We start from the raw sequence: 18,908 nt of genomic DNA, 5'->3' as shown, positions 1-18,908 counted from the left end.
GGAAGTTTAGGTTTGGCAAAAGGTTTATTTTGCCCGGTCGAAATAACAGTTTAAAACTGCACTACAGGCTATAGTGGCAGGCCTGACATGTTTTAAAAGGCCACTTTAGTTGTAACACATTGAATCTTGCACAGCACTAGTAGCATTTAATTTACAGTCCCTGGTTACATCGAGTACCGTTTACTAGGGTCACACATGTAAATTAATTGTGCCAATTAACTGTCAGGCAATTGCACTATGTTTTAGGCAGAGCGCAAATGCACTTTAGCAATGGTTAGCAGTGGTAAAGTGCGCAAAGTCCTAAAGCCAACAAAAACGAAAGCAGCAAAACAGGAGGGATGAAGTAGGGGTAGGCAGAACTCATGGAGTTTCACTCTGTGGAATTCGGCAGTGTTATGTGAAAACTCTGCAAGATTCCAGGAAGTTCTTCGAATGAGCGGAAATTAGTATTGCATTGCATGCACTGATCTGGAGCTCGTTCTGCTCGGAAATATTAGTGCAAACAGCACCACACAGCGAACCAGAGGATGCTGCTGCTCAAGTTGATTTAGCTGCCACTCCAGTAGATTTTCTACTTGAGCAGCAGCTTTCTCACCGTAAATGGTCACGACTGCCTGTGCTAGTTCACAGTGAGAAAATCTCACCGAATGCCCTCCTTGCACCTGAAAATTGCACTAGAGGACACCAGTTCTTGCTTACCAACTTACTGCAGTGGTTAGCGAACTTTGGCCATAAAAGTGAAATTTATCACCCACTTCTAGGATGAAGGCAGAACGTTTGGGGGACTACCATCCAAGGTTGTCAGGTCTAAAAACTTGCTAATAACCTGAAGGTATTAACTTAAGAACAAAGGAATTGGAGTATGCAATGCTCTGCAGTTTTGAGTGTGTCTGTGTACAGATGTTTTTTTTTCTTCGTAGGTCATATCAGCATGGAGCAGATATGTTGGCGGCTATTTCTCAAGTACTGAATGAATGCACAAAGCCTGACCAAGCCACACCCGCAGTGTTGGTTTTGCAAGGTCTACATGCCCTTTGCCAAGCTGAGGTTAGTAATATTTATTTTGGGATATTTTCAACGTACATCTGAGCCAACCGCTGACTCGTATGATTTAGTGACATAGCTGTACATTAGGTGTCCCTCCTGTTATTCACAGATTTAAAGTTATGGTAAGAAAATGAGGAAAAACATTGTTTTTTAAAGTTCAGTATCATTATAAAAGAGACAATATTATACAAAACATTTGAAATGGTAATTCTTTATTTGCGTAATTATTAATAGAATATTTTCTTAATTTGTACCATCACCAACATTGCCAGAATAAAAAGCACATTATATGATTTAAAAAAGACGCAATGGCATCCCATATAGACATTGAGAAGCTAAAGTGTTTAAACGCTGTTACATGCATAATTATTTGACTTCCTTTTTAGGAGGATAGATATAATGGAAAAACTGCTAATTTATAGATGGAGAAGTTGACGGAGGCCTCTTTGGCCTCCAAACATGCTATTAAGATGCCCCTGGACGTGGGATTTCATCACACGTGCGTCGTGCAGATCTTCCTCGGATGTACTAAAGAAACGCCCCCGACCTCCTGTTGACTGCTGCAAGAGAGTCATAAACGGGGTGCAGTGACTCCTCGGACTTATGTGCCCGGTGCCACTGCACCTACTTCACCAGTGATAACTTCGCCCCTGAGTCCACAGGCTGTGATCATAGAACTTCGTCACTATCAACTAGCAAGATCACGACGCATCCGCTCTCTGTTTAAATCCTCAACCTAGAACCTAAGTGAGAATCACAACACAACAGGTGATGAAATGGAGAAAAACAAGCTAAGAAGCAGAAAAAAACGTCGATGTTAATATAGGGCACCGAGTGTGTACTATTCAATTGTATTTTTCGTTATTAAACTTTTTCTTCGTGCTCGACCATGAGAGCTTTTTCTGTCAGACTATTTGCAGCTGCCCTTTATCACTTGTCAGTCACACATTGCAATCAGAAAGAATTTGTTCTGCGTTGTCGCAGAACTTGACCCCACATGTCTGAGATCTAGGAACTCTTTGAGGTTGAAGGGATCTGAAGAAATATTTAGAATTTCCTGGCACCATACCTCTAATGTAATGCACACTTTGTGGAGCTGAAAAAAGCGCAAAACTATTCTGATGAAAAGCATACTGTTCTGATGAGAAGCATACGTGTGCACAGAGGTTTGCAGGATAGAGGAGGGTGTGTTGTTTACTTGTGTTAATTATACCTGTCAGTAGCAGTGGGCCTGTTTGAGCTTCTGTAGGCTCAATCAAACCTCACCGGCAACGAGCTTGATTTAGCTAACCAGATCTAAAGCATATCTCACCTACCCTGATCCAAGAAATGGTTGCCTTTATCAGGATCACCTGACGTCCAGACACCATGCTTTTTCGAAGACACAAAGGTGTTCGTATTTTAGTCCCACAGTCTAATCACCTCTAGGGTGTGAAGTCTCTACTACATTAAAGAAAGCTGTCTGTGAGCAGTATCAGATGTTCAGCTATTAAGTTGCAAATATCTGAATGCTCTATGTGAAATTGCCTCTAACACAATATAAAAGTGTTTTTTTCCTCAGTTCTGATTGAATGTTAATATTAGTTCTGTAGTTGCTCCATTCTGAAGAACATAGCACAAGCTTCGTGTGCTTATGATTTTGGAGGAAGGTGGATCTGTAAATTTGCCAGTGAGTATATTTCATTGGATCTTGCACTGATTCCATTTCATCCTTATTACAGTGTGGATTAGATTTTAAGATGTTGATATAAAGGTCAAGTTTGTTTTGTTATTTTCTCTAATTTGAAGTTAATTGTTCGTATTGATTTTTAAGAGTCTTTCTTGAAAATAAATGGTTTACTATCACAGAATACTAACTTCTTGGCGTATGATGTATTGAATCAGCAACACCGTAAGTATCCCATGGCAGTCCTGCCAGACTAACATCCCACCCCTCTGCCCTTCTAATTGGTCCAGGTTCCAGTCTATTCAGAGTCCCTGAGCTTCTTGGTTACTTGAATAAATGAATGCCTTGTGTCTATTATCTTGGCTGCAAAGACTTTGACCACCAACCACTTTCTGCCAACCATCAAATGACTCATTACAATGATCTTTGGTTATCTTTGACATCCACGAATGTAAACCACAATCTAGATATGGTACAAAACTTTTAAGGATTTAGTCTTCTGTTTTTGTTACCAAAAAAAACGAGACTATGTAGCATGATCATAGTTGCCACCACACTTAGTTTTAAACGAGCAGTTTAGTGTTACTGTGTTATTAATATTTGAGAACATTGTGCTGTCCTTGCTACCTTATTAAAATGTCACTATCATTTAAGTACTTTGAGTTAAAACATTATTCATGACCGCCATTGTTCAAGTTTGGTGACCGAATTAATCATATTTATACTAATATCAGTGAGTAACATGTTTGCCCTGTGGTACTCTTGGATATGTTTGTAACATGTGTGAGAGTTGACTTGTAGAATTGGTAATGTCTATCAATCCAATTCCTCTACATACTACCAGGAGGCAGTATCGTGACCTGCACCGACCTTAACTTGTGGCTTTGTTGTACTTTCATCTCGGAGTGTAATTTTTTAGTTTAATTGAGATTCTTTGAGTTTCCTTACAACGAACCCTCCCCCCTCAAAAAAAAATCTCCCTTTCCCATTCAAATTTAGACATCAACTTCCTTTCACAATTAATCAACACAGTCGGCTAGTTACCTGCCAAGATATTAGTGTCCCTGAATAATCTATAAGAAGCTTTTAGCATACTACCCTTTACTACACCTTTCAAGCTGATAAATATTTTTTTTTTATATGTTGTAGTTTTAATGGAAAGCCTAAATCTGACTATTTTGTGCATTCCAGTTAAGCCTGGCTTTTTTTTTATTGCCGGCTCCAAGATTGGTTCTTGCTGTCAAAGGCAAGGCTCTTGGCCAAGTTCTCGTACTGCTTCCGAGCAGTGAGCAGTTTGTGGCCAGCATTTAGTTTCATACAATATAAAATTGAACTTGTGGCATAGTATTTCAGTGGATTCCTGCTATGATTCCCGATCTCTTGCTCGGACTCCAAGTGATCCTGGCATTACTTCACATTCAGTTCCAGCAAAACACTTGGTTTCCTTGGATTCAGGATAGACCACCTTAGAGATTGTTAATCATCTGTTATTGTGGTTGCGAAATCACTGCCTATTCACTGGCACCCTCGCTTGATTTTGATAGACAAAATTACTTTTAGCTATTTTAGAACCACTTGTTAACTCTACAAGTATGTGGAGATAGAAGAAGGGCCATGGCCTTCATAATGAGCTTAGATTAAACTTTATCTGCTGCTTTCGTTCCATCAACCAGTGATCCCCACTGCCTGACTGGTTGCTTTCACTGGTGTGTGTGTGTGTGTGGCTGTAAACACTCTAAATTCCTTCTGCCAGGAAATATTTGGCCAGCTGCATCTATTAAGTGCTATAAGGTATTTGCATATTAAGGAAAAGGTAATTGACCACGTTTATTTTCTACTAAGTTGTGCAGGCAATAAGGCTATCAGTAGCTCTCTCCTTGGCCACCAACAATGTGGTAGAGAGAGCACAGATTTTCTTTCTGTGCCAGCACCCTAAGAGAGGCATGAGCTGTGCAAATAAGAAAAGCCGTGCCTTTTCAGCACAGCGTTGAGGTTCCATGTCGCCATGAGGTAAACAGTCATTAAGTAGCCAAGTCTGAGACACACAGGTCAAAGTTCAGCATCACGGGAAGGACGTTGAGAGCTGGCAGCCACAAAATGCTACCTTTGCAGGGGTGTAACGGCAGCAACAGCCACAATAGAGCATTGTGATTTGCTGGCCAGCTCTTGATATTCTACTAAGGCTGCAAATAAAAATCAAGAATCCTCTTGGCTGAGCGGTGCATTCCAGCTACACTGTCTAAGCGGCAACTCCAGTTATATTAAAATAGTGTGTCCCCACTGTCACATCTTTATGTTCATAGGGCAGTTTGTCTACCATTTTGAAATGTTGTGAGCGTTCTACTTATAAAAGAACACCTCTTTGGATGTTGCTGATTTGGGCAATTGTCATCCTATCACAATGTGCCCTTCTTTAGAAAGCTCAAGGTAAATGTGGTGCCGTAAAACGTCACTGTAAAATATCTTCTTTGACTCTTCATCACCTCAACCGCTATGGATTTCATCCCAGGTGTAGCACTGACATGTTGGCCCTTAAGGCTGTGGGTGATGCCTTCTGCTTGTTGAATATTGGATACCCTAATGCTATACTTAATCTTATTTTTAATATGGTTGATCGTAGTGCACTTCTTTCCATCCTTTGCATTTGGAATTCTATATTCATTTTTGAGTGATCCCAGTTTGCACGGATGGAATTCTTTAGGTTAGGCACATTTTTATTAAAGTGGCGTAATGATTTGATCATCCGTATTATTCATTATTTACTTGGAGTTGTTGTAGGTGGTGGTGATGACGGGCATCGTGGTCCACCAATAAATATACATTTATCTTAAGGTGTTGACTATGGCACACATGTTGCCTAAAAAGCTGTATGAATATGTCTTCATAATCTGAAGCAGACTAGCGTCTTGATGTTTGCATAGCGATTTTTAAAAAGAAATCCATATTAGGTAGGAATGTGATTCCTTGCCTGTCAACATTTTATATGTTCCTACAAAGAGGCATGAAAATAATTATCATGTGAATTTAAATTTGCAACCCAAACGTAGCTCTGTGTTTTAGCCAGAATAGTTTATTTTTGATTTTGAATATCCATTAAAAAAAACTTTGAACTTTTTATTTCCAGGTTGTTGACATCCGCTCGACGTGGAATGCACTGTCTCCGAAGCTGAGCTGTGACTCACGACCACTTATTTTGAAAACACTTCATGAGCTATTTGCCCTGGTTCCTTCGTTGACAGTGAATACAGCTGAATATGAGGTTGGTTCCAATCTGTATTAAGAGTCCGTTTCTGGCTTGACTCGGGGGCCCTAGGCATGAGTTTACTGTGAAATCAGCTCAGAATTCCTCACAAGGAAAAACCAATGCCATGGGGATTTTGATCCTTGAAATGGGGATAAAATGTGAGAATCTGTGTTTCTGCACCAAATCACACATTTTTTCCCCACACCTCAGACCTTCATGCAACTTGCAGCTGTTGCCCCGTTTTTGCTGGCAAAATGGCAGGGTGGAAAACCCTCCCACGGTTCGCTGTTTTACCCTCTAAATGTGTAATTCGTAATCAGCTGGTAACTCCTGTTTTTGGTTAACTAGAGATTATTGCCTATCTCATAAATAAGAACAAAGAGCCTCTCATTCTAGTAGGCTAGTGAAATGCCTTCATTTTCGCTCGCTGTCATGTGCTGGTTAGTATGTGTATTTAGAAAGACTAGAATGCACTTTTTTCATATTCATACTTAGAGCTGTCTTGCACATATTTTGTGCACTATGCTTAAGTAATATTTATGAGAAAGTAGTTATGATTGTTTGATCCTGTGTGCAGAACAGCTTTGAATATGTCTCACATACCCTCTTAATTACAGTATCAGGAAACAGTCTCCATCAATATATATTTGATTCAGTGTAAATAGACCTAAGCTCATCAACAATTTCCAGTAAAGTATTTTACCATGTAGTCTAATGAGAGTATGATCTCACATAGGAATGTAAAATAATGATTTAACATAACTCACAAGATCTTCTCCATTCTTGCTCTAATAAGCAGCTAAGTAGTGATTATTTTTTGTTTTTTGTCACTAATATATAATGTGACAGTGGGCAAGATGGTAGAGTTAGATTACCTAGTGCCATCCACCCAATTTGGTCTTACTGGTACCCCACCACAGAAAAAGCAAATGCAAAGAAAACGCTGCTTGATCTAAAACAGATCTTACTATTTTGGATCCACTTTTGATAACTCTAAGGAAATGTAGTTTATTTTCTACAACTGACGGCTTTCTCCACACTAAAAACTTACCTGATCTCTGAAGTGGCGTACATCTTAAGTATAGTCAACCTACTCCAAACATCAGTATGATCTTTAGTTCATATTTAACAATTTTCTTTAATCGTTGAAATATGTCTTTACCTAGTAAGATAATTTGTAGATCAGGGGCAATCTTTATACCAAAGTATAGTATCTAAAAATTACCTCCTGACATTTAATAGCACATTTTTCAATGAGCTCTTTCTTACAAGTTTTAAAATAGGGGACAACTTTTTTTTTTTTTTTTTTTATGTTCCGTTTACAGTCAAATAGCAGTCCACATTTCTGAATTAAATTCAGAGCAAGCCAAAGGAAGCCTCCCCTCCAGGAAAGGTTAAAACATGAAAATCATCTTATATCCTGAACCATCATGGGAAATCCCCAAAATATTTTTCAGCTTCCCACTAGAAAACAACAAAAGTTTCGAATACTAAGTAAGACCATCAAAGGGGGAGTGGGGTAGTGGGGGAGGGGGTGGAGGTTAACTCCGGTGAGCCCTGGCAGCGGCTATAGAAAATAGGGTGCAAGTGAAAGCCTGCATGTCTGCAGTGTATTGAAAACTATGGTGATTTTTAACACTTGGTATGGGGGTTCAGAATAATACAAGGATATTGGCATAAGGTGGCAGATGCCCTTTCAGAGGTAATGCAAGTTAAGGTACTCACCAGTGAAACACCAATGACATAAAGGAACACAAGTATACTATACTTGTTATCAGTCTTGGTCTTTTGGTTGCTAAAAGGGACATAGCTCAGACGTGGAGAACTTCCAGTGCACAGAGTATCACTGAGAGGAAAGCAGCTCCAGATCCCTGGAGCAAATGGTATACGAGGTTTGTGGTTACCCACAGAAACGGAAGAGGATATGGGCTAGTTCACGAGGTTATTATGGCATGGATGAGACCATGGCCATTAATCCCTATTTCTCTGTGAGAAGTTTACCCTCACGCAAGTATATTTTGTGTCATCCTTTGTTAAATAATTGTATGATTGCACTATATTGCATTTCAGTCTGTCTGTTGACTTAAATGCACATAAAAAAGATAGTGGTGGATTTTGGAGGTGATCTACTCGCATCTTTCTGTGACATTTCGGGCATTTCGGACTAATTGAACATTTCATACCTATCGAAACAAATTGCCAAATTGGTAAGTTGAACAAAATTAATGCAAATGTTTGCTGTAAATTGTGATGCAAGTTATTTTGTTTTTCAAATTGTGAACAGATGATTGGCTAACTGAAGCGTTTGCACATGTAGAGAGAGTGCATTGACAAATGTGATATTACTTAAAATAATGTTATAAAAAGAAAACATAACATACTGATGCAGATTTCAAAATAAGTGGTTGGATTGACCTCTTACAACTTTCAGGTAGTTGAGTTGAGCTTAGAGGAAATGTTACCCGTGAAATTACTTAATCAGTGGCTTTGAAATCCAGAGTGTACTTTGGTATACTTGTCATATAACATTTGTAGGTTAGAACTATACTTACATATATTACTAATGGTCTTACATATATATTAATGGTGTTGAATTTAAATTATTTTTCAGAAATTTAAAGTCAATATTGTCAGCTTATTATGGAGCCACACTCAGAGCTCGGTAAGAACATCATACATGTGTGTGATCAGATATACTGCATTTTCTGAGGGTAAAATATATTAATTGTTTTCCTGTTTCCATTGCACCCTACTGTTGCTAAGTTGAAATCAAATAAGCTGTTTTGTCTGTTAAGCAATTGCAAATATACTAATGGCTTTGGGTAGCTGTGACTTGAGGGTGACACCTACTCAGGTACTTGGGTCTAGATAACAATAGTGCGTCAAGAGCAGTGGCACCAAGGACTGGTGGTTGGAGTAGCCCACTGCACCACTATTATAGTTACATTTTTACTACAGAACGAGGTAATAGGGGTCATTCTCCTTGTAGTCTCCCTTTAGGGTTCATGAATCCTGCGCTGGGTCACTGCTTACATATATGGATAGGCACAGTATACCCTGCTATGGTGCAGAGCACTAACACTGGCACCAGCTGTTTAAACTGCGCTTATGTGCACAGTGCCTGTAAAGCACTGACCGCAGCAGTGCAGCCTTTACTCATGCTGAATGTTAATGCGCTGACAGATGCAGTGCAGGCGCACAAAGCAAGCACTGCCCAGCTGCAGCAGTGCTGACTGCCCCACACATGAAAAAGATGGCTACAGTACAGCAATAGAAATTGAAGCATCCCTCATACTTGGACCGCTACCATCTAAAGGCACTGTGATATAGTACAGAAAGTTAAAGTACTGCAAATGGCTAAAACGACACCAGATGTTACTGAAGCAATTCCGGGAAACTCACTAATGATGTTGAACATGAAAATGACTTCTCAAACAAGACATACAATCCGACTTGTTTGATCTCTTGCTATATTTAGTTGTTTTCACTTGAAACATTACTTATTCTTTTTTAAACTCATACGCTCTTACATGCCAATAATATACCAGAAAACGTCAGCAGTTAAGGTTTTAGAGGGGTTTTTATTTTTGTATAAACTACAGAGAAGCTTGCTTTGTTGTAAACCTTCTTCATCTGTCCCTCTAACGTACTACTGCAATGTGGAGCAATATTTGTCTTTGGTTCTTGGTCATTTGCAACTGCTTCTAAAGGCACCCTCAAGTAGCAAGATGTAAGTGTCTTTACGTGTTTTGTGAATGTGAAAGAATATCCTCAAAAGCCACTCGGCAGTGGAGCAACGCTGGTGTAATAGCAAAATGGCAGATTAGCGGCCGTCTGCAGAGGGATGATGCTACTTCTTCAAAAGCCATTGGAACACCTTCTGTGTTCTTCTGTAAGGATAACCTCACAGTGACACTATTTGTAGCACTCATTGTCTTTGTCAATGAGAAATACTAATTGCCTCAATTTAAACTTGATTGTTCAGAGATATAACAATATGAGTAGATCTAGTTCACACTATGCATTTGACCATGTTTGCTTCTAAACCCACTTCAGTGAGGTCTTCCTTAAAAAGAGCCATTCTCTATGGTGAATAGGAAGGTCACCAGGTGCAGCAACATTTAAGTGGCATATTTTCCTCAAGCTTAACTTTGTGTGATATCAGTAGCGGTCGCCACTGGATAGTTATGAATAGGCCTGCGTTTCCATAGGAAATGCCTTCTTTGGTTAGCTGATAACTTTGAAGCCATTTGACGAATCCTCACAAAACTTTCCAAAAACTGTTGTTCTTTGCTCAGGTCCTTCATGGAAAGTTGTGGGGTGATCTGTGAAGTTGAGGCCGAGAAAAAGTGGGTTACCAAAATGCAAGATTCTCATGCATTTTTCATAGACCTTTTTGAAATGTGATACTGCAAAAACTGCTGAACAGAATTACACCATATTTGGCGAGACGCTAGATATTTGGCCTGAAAGTGTTTTTCTTTTGTTATTTGGTGTAAATCCATTTAGTCGTTTTTCAGAAATTAAGATACAAAAATGTTTCTATATATGGCTGATTGGGTTCAAATGGCTCTAGCAAGAAAAACAATTGCAGTGTTTCTCCTGCAGGATCGAAGGAAAAAAACAAAATGATGGGTGCCATTTAAAAATAAATTGATATGACCCCTCCGGTGGCCCGTGTCCCCTGGAGGGGGTCAATAAATATCAATATTAAGGAAAGGGGTGTTCGTGGGGTCCACTCTATGAGCAGATTACGACCCAGACACCCCATTCCCTGAGGCCTGACATATTGGTAAAAGGTGGAGGAGGGCATGCGTTCCCCCTCTGTGAGCCTCTACGAGGCCCTGGGAATCCTATCCACTGGGACCCAAAAAACCAAACAAATGGTATGGCTCCCCTCCCCAAGCCACTATAGGGCCCTGGAGACCCCATACCTAGGGGCAGGATTAAAATAAAAGTGGAGGAGGATGGGTGGATCCCCTCAATGAGTCTTGTTTGTCCCCAGGGACCCAATTCTCTGGGTTCGAATTATAATAAAAGGGGAGTTACCCTTCCCGAGCCCTCACGGGACACCATCCCCTGGGGCTTAATTTCTTTAAGAAAAGGAAAAGTGGGCCACATGGGGGTCCTCCCTGTGCCGGTATCTGCTCTGGAAACCCCATCCACCCTGGCTCGATACTATAGAGTGTCCCGGGAAGCCCAACCCCGAGACACAGTGGTTCTCTGCCAAGGAGACTGTGGACAAACCCTGCCCACATTCTCCCACGCAGGGATCTCAACTTGGCTTCTGCCTGGCTGAAGTTGTAAAAAATAAAATGCTGATCCCACCCTTGTGGGAGCAACAAAAAAATGTTGGTTCCTGAAAGGTCCCAAGATGTTGCAGAGTGGGGAGTTGACAGGGGAGCTGCTGAGGCTGCTTGGGCTAGAGGGGCTCCCCCTGCAGCCCTGAACTGGCTGATATTGTGGGTACCCCAGGTTGCCACCGGGTGCCCACCTATATTTAGAAAGGCCAGCACCCACCTGGTAAGCTGGCAGAGGCCATAGAGGCCTTGGGACTCACTCTGCGCCTTCAACTGGCTGTCATTGTGGGAGCCCTGGGTGGGCATTCAATACATATATATATTTTCTTTAATGGCCGTCTTCTGCAATGGGAGCCAGTGTGAGCTCTGGAGTGCATCCTGCTGCCCTCAACAAAAATTGGAGCTATTTTTTATTTTAATATGACCCCCCTGGGTGGGCTAGGTTCTGGGGGTCAATAAATATAAATATTTACGATGGGGGGTGTGCCTGGACCTCCCTTCACAAGGCGATTAAAATCTCGGAATCCCATCCCCCCCAGGGCCTGACATGTTGGTAAAAGTGGAGGGGGCACACGCCCCCACCCCCCTCCCCAAGCTTCTGCGAGGCCCCAAGGAACCCATCCCTAGAGCCAAATAAGAAAAAGAGTTGGAGGGCTTGCGGCCCCCTCCCCATGCCACTACAACCCCTTTCCTGTGCCCTAAAGTAACTATAACTTGCTTCTTTGCAGTGCACTGCTAATTACACCACATATCACATTACTAGTAAAATGATCCATTACACCATTGATAAAATCATTGCACCGTCGAAATTACATAATTGATGACCAGATTTATATGGCAGGGGCGCGAGTTATAGTTACTACAGATAAGTATAACTAGTGAATTTCAGACTTTTTTTTTGTTTAATAACGGTACGTTGTCACGGAAATTTTCATCTTAGTATAACTAACCTTTGTGCCCCACCATGCTCTTTTACATATTACATCACTCATTACATGTTCTATTACATTATTTATGACATCATTGATAAGATCTCAAATGCCAAATCTCCAGCAGGCAGCCAACCCTGTGCTGCACATGACCTTTGCCATGCGCACCATAAGGTTGCCCTTAGGGCTCCTGGTCCCCACCTGGGACCAAATACAAGGAAAAAACAGAGAAGAGAGGCTGGGCGCCCCCACCCCAACTCCTCCCCAAGCCTTATTAAGATCTAGGGATCCTGTCCCGAGGACCTTATGTATTTTAAAGGGAAAAAGGGGTCACATGGCCCCTCCCCAAGGCTTCTTAAGCTCTTAGCACCCCATTCCCCAGGACCTTATGTATTTCAAATGGAAGGGGGCACATGGCCTCCTTCCCCAGGCATAAAGAAGCCCTTGGAACCCATCCCCCCGGGCCTTTGCTTTAATTAAAGGAGAGGAGCCACACATCCCCATCCCAAGACTATTATTTCCCTTGAGGATCCTATTGGCCAGGGCCATATATATTTTAATGGACAGGCAGGTCACGTATTAGCCCCCCTTGCCCCCCAACCCCAGCCGAGCCTCTTGAGGCCATCGGGAGCCCATCCTCGCGAGCCATTTATTTTTTTACTTTAAAGGGGCGAAGGGCCATGTGGGTGATGTCTCCAAGCTCCCTCTCCCTCCCCCTGAAGCTCTGAAAGGCCCTGGGGAACCCATCCATTCGGGGACACTATTTTTTCTAAAGGGGAGGGGCGTTGCGCAGCCCCTCTCCCCGAGTCATTTTCGGCTGCAGGGACCCCATCTCCCTCCCCAAAGACTCACCTCCTCCCCACCATCCCCCCCACCACCCCGGGACTACAATAATTAAAGATTGGTGCCCACCCAGGGCACCCACTCTACCCTCTGAGGGCCATAGAGAGAAGCTCCAGAGTCCCCATGGTCCCAGCCAGCTCCCTCTGTGCGGCAGGAGCCGGCATTGCTCCTGCCCGTAGGGAGCAGCTATATCTGCTGCTCTCCCGAGACGGGAGCAATCTCTTGATCTGTTTTCCTGCCTACGTCAGTGCAGGCAGATAAACAGATCAAAACTCTGCATTTTTCGAATCTCCTGCCAGGCAGGAGCAAACGTAAATCTGCTCCCAGTGGACGGAAACCTAAAAAATGCTCCTGCCAGATGGGAGCAAACTTCGTGTTTTCTCACTCATGGCGGGAGATTCAAAAATACTCCCGCCAAGTGGGAGCAAACACAGGATTCCCTACCTGTGATGTTGCGGACAGGGAAACCACTGTGTCCTGGGAATGGGCTCCTCAGGCAACAGCATGTGAGCTGGCCCTTGGAGATGGGGTCCTCAGGGCCATAAAAGATTCAGGGAGCCCCCTCCCTTTTGAAAGATAATCATCCAGAGGATGAGGTCCCAAGGGCCCTTAGAGGCTTGAGGAGGGGGACCGTGCGCCCCCTCTCCTTTTTGAGAAATGTTTTCCCTGGGGGTGGGCTCTGCGGAGACTGTGGTGGCTCAGGGAGGGGGCCACAAGGACCCAACCCCCTCCCCCTTTTTGTTCATTTTGGCCCTCTGGGTGGGCACCCCAGGGCCTACAATGGCTTGGGAGGGGGCCATGCGTCCCCCTCCCCTTTGTTACTTTTAGCCCGGAGGTGTTTTTTTTGCCCCAGAGGGTCCCTCTGAGCCCCCGCCCCCCACCCCAATGTGGCCTACAGGAGCAGGGTATCCCTGCAATGTATATTATTATTTTTTTTTTTACATGTGCGGGACAGAGGACTAAATGCCTGATTACGACTCTGGCGGATGGGATACTCCGTCACAAACGTTCCAGATATCCCACCTGCTGTTTTACAAGTTCCATAGGATATAATGGAACTTGTAATACGGCCGGCGGGATATCCGTCACGTTTGTGACTTAATATCCCATCCGCCAAGGTTGTAATCAGACCCTTAGTCCCATAGTCCTGTCATGGCTACCAGAAACATTTTTCTCATGTTTCTGGCAGCCAGTAGGAGTGCTTGCTCCTGTGGGAGCAGGGCTGGCTTTAGGGCGGTGCGAGGGGTGCAGCCGCACCAGGTGCTGACCTGAATTAGTGGGTGCTGACCTCAGGGGGCACTGCGTTTAGCAATGACTTAGAAACTTGCGATTTAAAAGCACCTGCTGAAAAGTTTATTTTGCGTCCAGCCTTCAGGAAGCAATTAAAATGTCAAGATACCTCTTGTGATTAATGTTCCTGGTAGGTAGAGCGATAGGAGATTTGTATGGCGGCAGCTTTGACTGGCCATAAAGTAGCGTAGAGGGTTAATATGCCTGCTACAAAGAACAGAGCTATATATAATGTGGATAGGTGAGTGGATTAGAAAAGCCAGCCTTTATAAATGCTTTAAAACAAATGAATGCATGTGAAAGGGGGGCTATGGAGAGATGAAGGGCACGTTTGCAGGGTGGTAGTGAGGGAATCCGAGGAGGTGGTCATGGTTGGGGGAGGGTGCCAAAAAAGTCTGCCGCACAGGGCACCACCAGCGCTAAAGCCGGCCCTGTGTGGGAATCTGCCTCCCACGGGAGCAAAATGGCTCAAGGGCAATCAACACTCGTTTTTTTAATTGTCACTCCCGCATGAGTTTCTTGAGACTCTTGTGGACCCAACCATTCAGATATCTATCTTTTTGGAGCCTTAGTTTCTCAAAAAACTATTGAACAGATTTGCACCAAATCACAAAAGCACTCTTTCTAGACCAAGAACAAAATGTTGCCAAATTCAGGGTAATTCCGTTCAGCAGTTGTTGCTGTAGTCCTTTTTAAAGAAGTCTATGGAAAATGCATGGGAATTTTGCCCCTTTTTGCTCGGCCCTTGCTTAACGGATTACCCTGAACGTTTCCAAGCACAAACTAGTCAAAAAGTAGCACCTCTTAGGAACGTTTTGTGAGGATTCGTCAAACTGGCCAAAAATTATTAACAAGAAAAAAAAACTTTTCTGTGGAATATATACACCCTCTGCCCCCACACCAAAGGTTGCAGGGACGTTATAGTTAGGTTCAGATTTTACACACACAAAACTTATGCCCTAAGGTAACTATAACCTGAGCCCCCACCATGAAAGTTTTTCCATAAATAATTTTGCAGCAGATGTTGCAGTGATGTTATCAATGAAGTCATAGAAGATGTCATGACTGATGTAATATGTGGGATAATGTGCAGTGTATGGAGAGGGATCGAGTTCTGGTTACCCTAGGGCACTAGTTATAGTTTCTTGAGATAAGTATAACTGTAATTGCTGAATTTCTATGGTTTTGTCGGTGTAAAATCTGAACCTAACTGTAATGTCCCTGTAACTTTTTTTTCAGTGGATTTCTATGGTTTTTAATGCTATTTCCTAACTATAACCTCCCTGTAAACTTTGTTTTTTTCTGTGGATTTCTCAGGTTATTTTTTTTAATGTAAAGTGATATTTATTTACCATAAGTTAATCCAGCCACTGATGCACACAGCCCTCAACCAACCCCCTAAAGGCAGCCAACCCCCAAGGCTGGTTTCGGCCCCTGGGGACCCCATCCCCCAGGGCCTTGCCATATGCTAAAGGGGGAAGGGAGCATGCAGCACCCTTCCAGATTTTGGCCCCATGGACCACATCTCCCAGGGCCCAGCCATAATTTAATGCGGGAGGGAGGCACTCAGCCCTGGTAAGTTTTCTGCCCCAGGGACCTATTCCCCAGGGCCCAGCACTTTTTAAAATTTAGAGGTAGGTGCACAACTCCCCTCCCCAGGCTGATATTGGGGACCCCATCTTCCGGGCCCCCAATAATGTCACCTTCCCTAGGCCGATTTTGAACCGCTCCCCATTTTTAAGTACAGCCGGGCCATGGGGGATGGGGTCTCCCGTGGCCGAAATCTCCCCGGGAGGGTGGGCCGTGAAGCCCTGCCCAGTTCATCTCAGAGGCCAGGCCCCATACTTGTAATCTGTTAGGCCTGAGGGAAGAGGTCACTAGTGTCGAAATCGGCCTGGAAAGGGGGGCACGCGCACACCCACACTCCAAACATGTGCATTGTTCCTCCTGGGACCTGGTCCACGTGGGGGCATTAAAAAAAAAAAAAAAAAGTGCCTGAGACAGTGCCTTTTTAAATAATAATAATAATAATAATTGCCATGGGTTCTCTGTGAATTTGTAGCGAAATGTAAAAAAATAAAATAATAATTTGGGGCTGCAGACTGGGTCTTTGTGGGACCCCACCACTAGGCCAGATGGTTTGTGTGTTGATCGCGCAGTGAGCAGCCAGCAATAGACCTGGGCTGGCCAAACGGGTGAGCCCCTCATGTAGAGAGCTGAAGCTCTTTAAGGCAGGACTGATGGTGCCTGGCGGCTTCGCTGGTGGGACCTAGCAATCTCGCTTGGTTCCCACAATCTCCTCTGCTCCTCAGGGATCTCTTTGCAGCGTGTGGATGGCTGATAAAGCCCTGCAGGAAGGATTCTGCTGGATTTTTCTGCTCGCCACACCAGAGCCCGCATAGCAGAGATCCACCATCTTCAGTAGCTGAGCCATGCTAAACAGAATTACACCAAACTTAAAGCAGGAAGGTAGGTCTTGGTCCAGAAAGTGTGTTTTTGTGATTTGGTGTAAATCTGTTCAGTAGTTTTTCTCAGAAATTAAGGTTCAAAACTATTTGTGTATCTGAATGGTTGGGTTTATGGGACTCTTAGGATATTTCTGCAAAAATAGAGTGTACTGATTGGTCCAGGGAGCTTTTTTTTCCTCCTTCGGCCACGTTGCTCTGATTGGCACCTGTGTGTGTCTCAGTTCCGGGTGCCCCGGGTGGGTACCAGGACACCCAAAATATATAAACCAAAGTGAATAATAAAAGAGCGTCAGGAGACTATAATTTATTATTCAGTGCTCCTAGCAAAAGGCGATTGCCACTCCAAGTCCACAAAGGGTACAAGCGTTCCAGAATATAATATTAAACATGCAGCCAAACCAACACTACCAGGTGAGGTTTGTAATGAAACTTCTAGGCATGATGTCTTCATGCATATCCATTGTTCCAAACGCAAGACTACACATGCGGCCCTTACAACAGTGCCTAGCAAGACAATGGACACAAGCACAGGGTCAACTCCAAGATCTAGTGTTGATAGACCGCCAGACACACTTCTCGCTTCAATGGTGGAACCTTATAAATTTAAACCAAGGGCGGCCATTCCAAGACCCAGTGCCTCAATACGTGATCACAACAGATGCTTCCATGATGGGGTGGGGAGCACACCTCAACCAGCACAGTATACAGGGACAATGGGACATTCAACAAAAACAACTGCACATAAATCATCTAGAACTGTTGGCAGTGTTTCTAGCATTGAAAGCATTTCAACCACTGATAGCCCACAAACACATTCTTGTCAAAACAGACAACATGACGACAATGTATTACCTCAACAAGCAAGGAGGGACACACTCATCACAACTGTGTCTCTTAACACAAAAAAATTGGCATTGGGCAATTCACAATCACATTCGCCTAATAGCACAATACATCCCAGGTATTCAAAACCAATTAGCCGGCAATCTCAGTCGAGATCACCAACAAACACACAAATGGGAAATTCATCCCCAGATCCTACAAAATTACTTTCTACGCTGGGGAACACCAAAAATAGACCTATTCGCAACAAAAGAAAACGCAAAATGCCAAAACTTCGCGTCCAGGTACCCACACACTCTGTCCAAGGGCAATGCGTTATGGATCAGTTGGTCAGGGATATTTGCTTACACTTTTCCACCTCTCCCACTCATTCCTTATCCGGTAAACAAACTGAGTCAAAACAGACTCAAACTAATACTCATAGTACCAACCTGGGCTGCCAACCGTGGTACACAACACTGCTGGACCTATAAGTAGTACCTCATGTCAAACTACCAAACAGGCCAGATCTGTTAACTCAACAAAAACAACAGATCAGACACCCGAATTTCAGCATCGCTCAATCTAGCAATCTGGCTCCTGAAGTTTTAGAATTTGGACACTTAGACCTTACACAAGAATGTATGGAGGTCATTAAACAAGCTAGGAAACCTACTACAAGACATTGGTATGCAAACAAATGGAAAAGATTTGTTTACTACTGCCACAATAATCAAATTCAACCACTACATGCTTCCGCAAAGAACATTGTAAGTTACTTATTACACTTAAAAAAAATCTAAACTAGCATTCTCTTCTATTAAAATACATCTCATAGCAATATCTGCCTATCTGCAGATTACACATTCAACATCGCTCTTTAGAATCCCAGTTATCAAAGCATTTATGGAAGGATTAAAGAGATTCATACCCCAGAGAACACCACCAGTACCTTTGTGGAACCTTAATATTGTATTAACACGACTCATGGGACCACCATTTGAACCCATGCACTCTTGTGAAATGCAATACTTAACTTGGAAGGTAGCCTTCCTAAAAGCTATCACATCTCTTAGAAGAGTAAGAGAAATACAAGCATTTGCTATACAAGAACCCTTTATACAAATACATAAACATAAAGTGGTTCTGCATACAAATCCCAAATTCTTACCAAAGGTTATATCACCATTCCACCTAAGCCAAACAGTGGAACTCCCAGTCTTTTTTCCACAACCAGACTCAGTAGCCGAAAGAGCCTTACATACGTTAGACATAAAAAGAGCACTAATGTATTACACT

The 18,908-nt window shown here is 43.0% G+C and overlaps 1 protein-coding gene across 1 annotated transcript in view; it reads left to right on the top strand.

Moving 5' to 3' along the window:
* Positions 1–18,908, top strand: part of FOCAD (focadhesin) — a 1,081,710-nt gene that overhangs the window by 404,385 nt on the left and 658,417 nt on the right. The window contains exons 15-17 of the mRNA XM_069239095.1: positions 921–1,047; positions 5,838–5,972; positions 8,569–8,619. Of these exons, the coding sequence (XP_069095196.1) occupies positions 921–1,047; positions 5,838–5,972; positions 8,569–8,619 (313 nt within the window). The remainder of the gene's footprint in view (positions 1–920; positions 1,048–5,837; positions 5,973–8,568; positions 8,620–18,908) is intronic.

Source organism: Pleurodeles waltl, chromosome 1_2 (assembly GCF_031143425.1).
Source record: "Pleurodeles waltl isolate 20211129_DDA chromosome 1_2, aPleWal1.hap1.20221129, whole genome shotgun sequence".
Lineage (NCBI taxonomy): Eukaryota > Metazoa > Chordata > Amphibia > Caudata > Salamandridae > Pleurodeles > Pleurodeles waltl.
The sequence above is the reverse complement of the archived record's forward strand: the minus strand, read 5'-3'. Positions and strand labels throughout refer to the sequence as shown.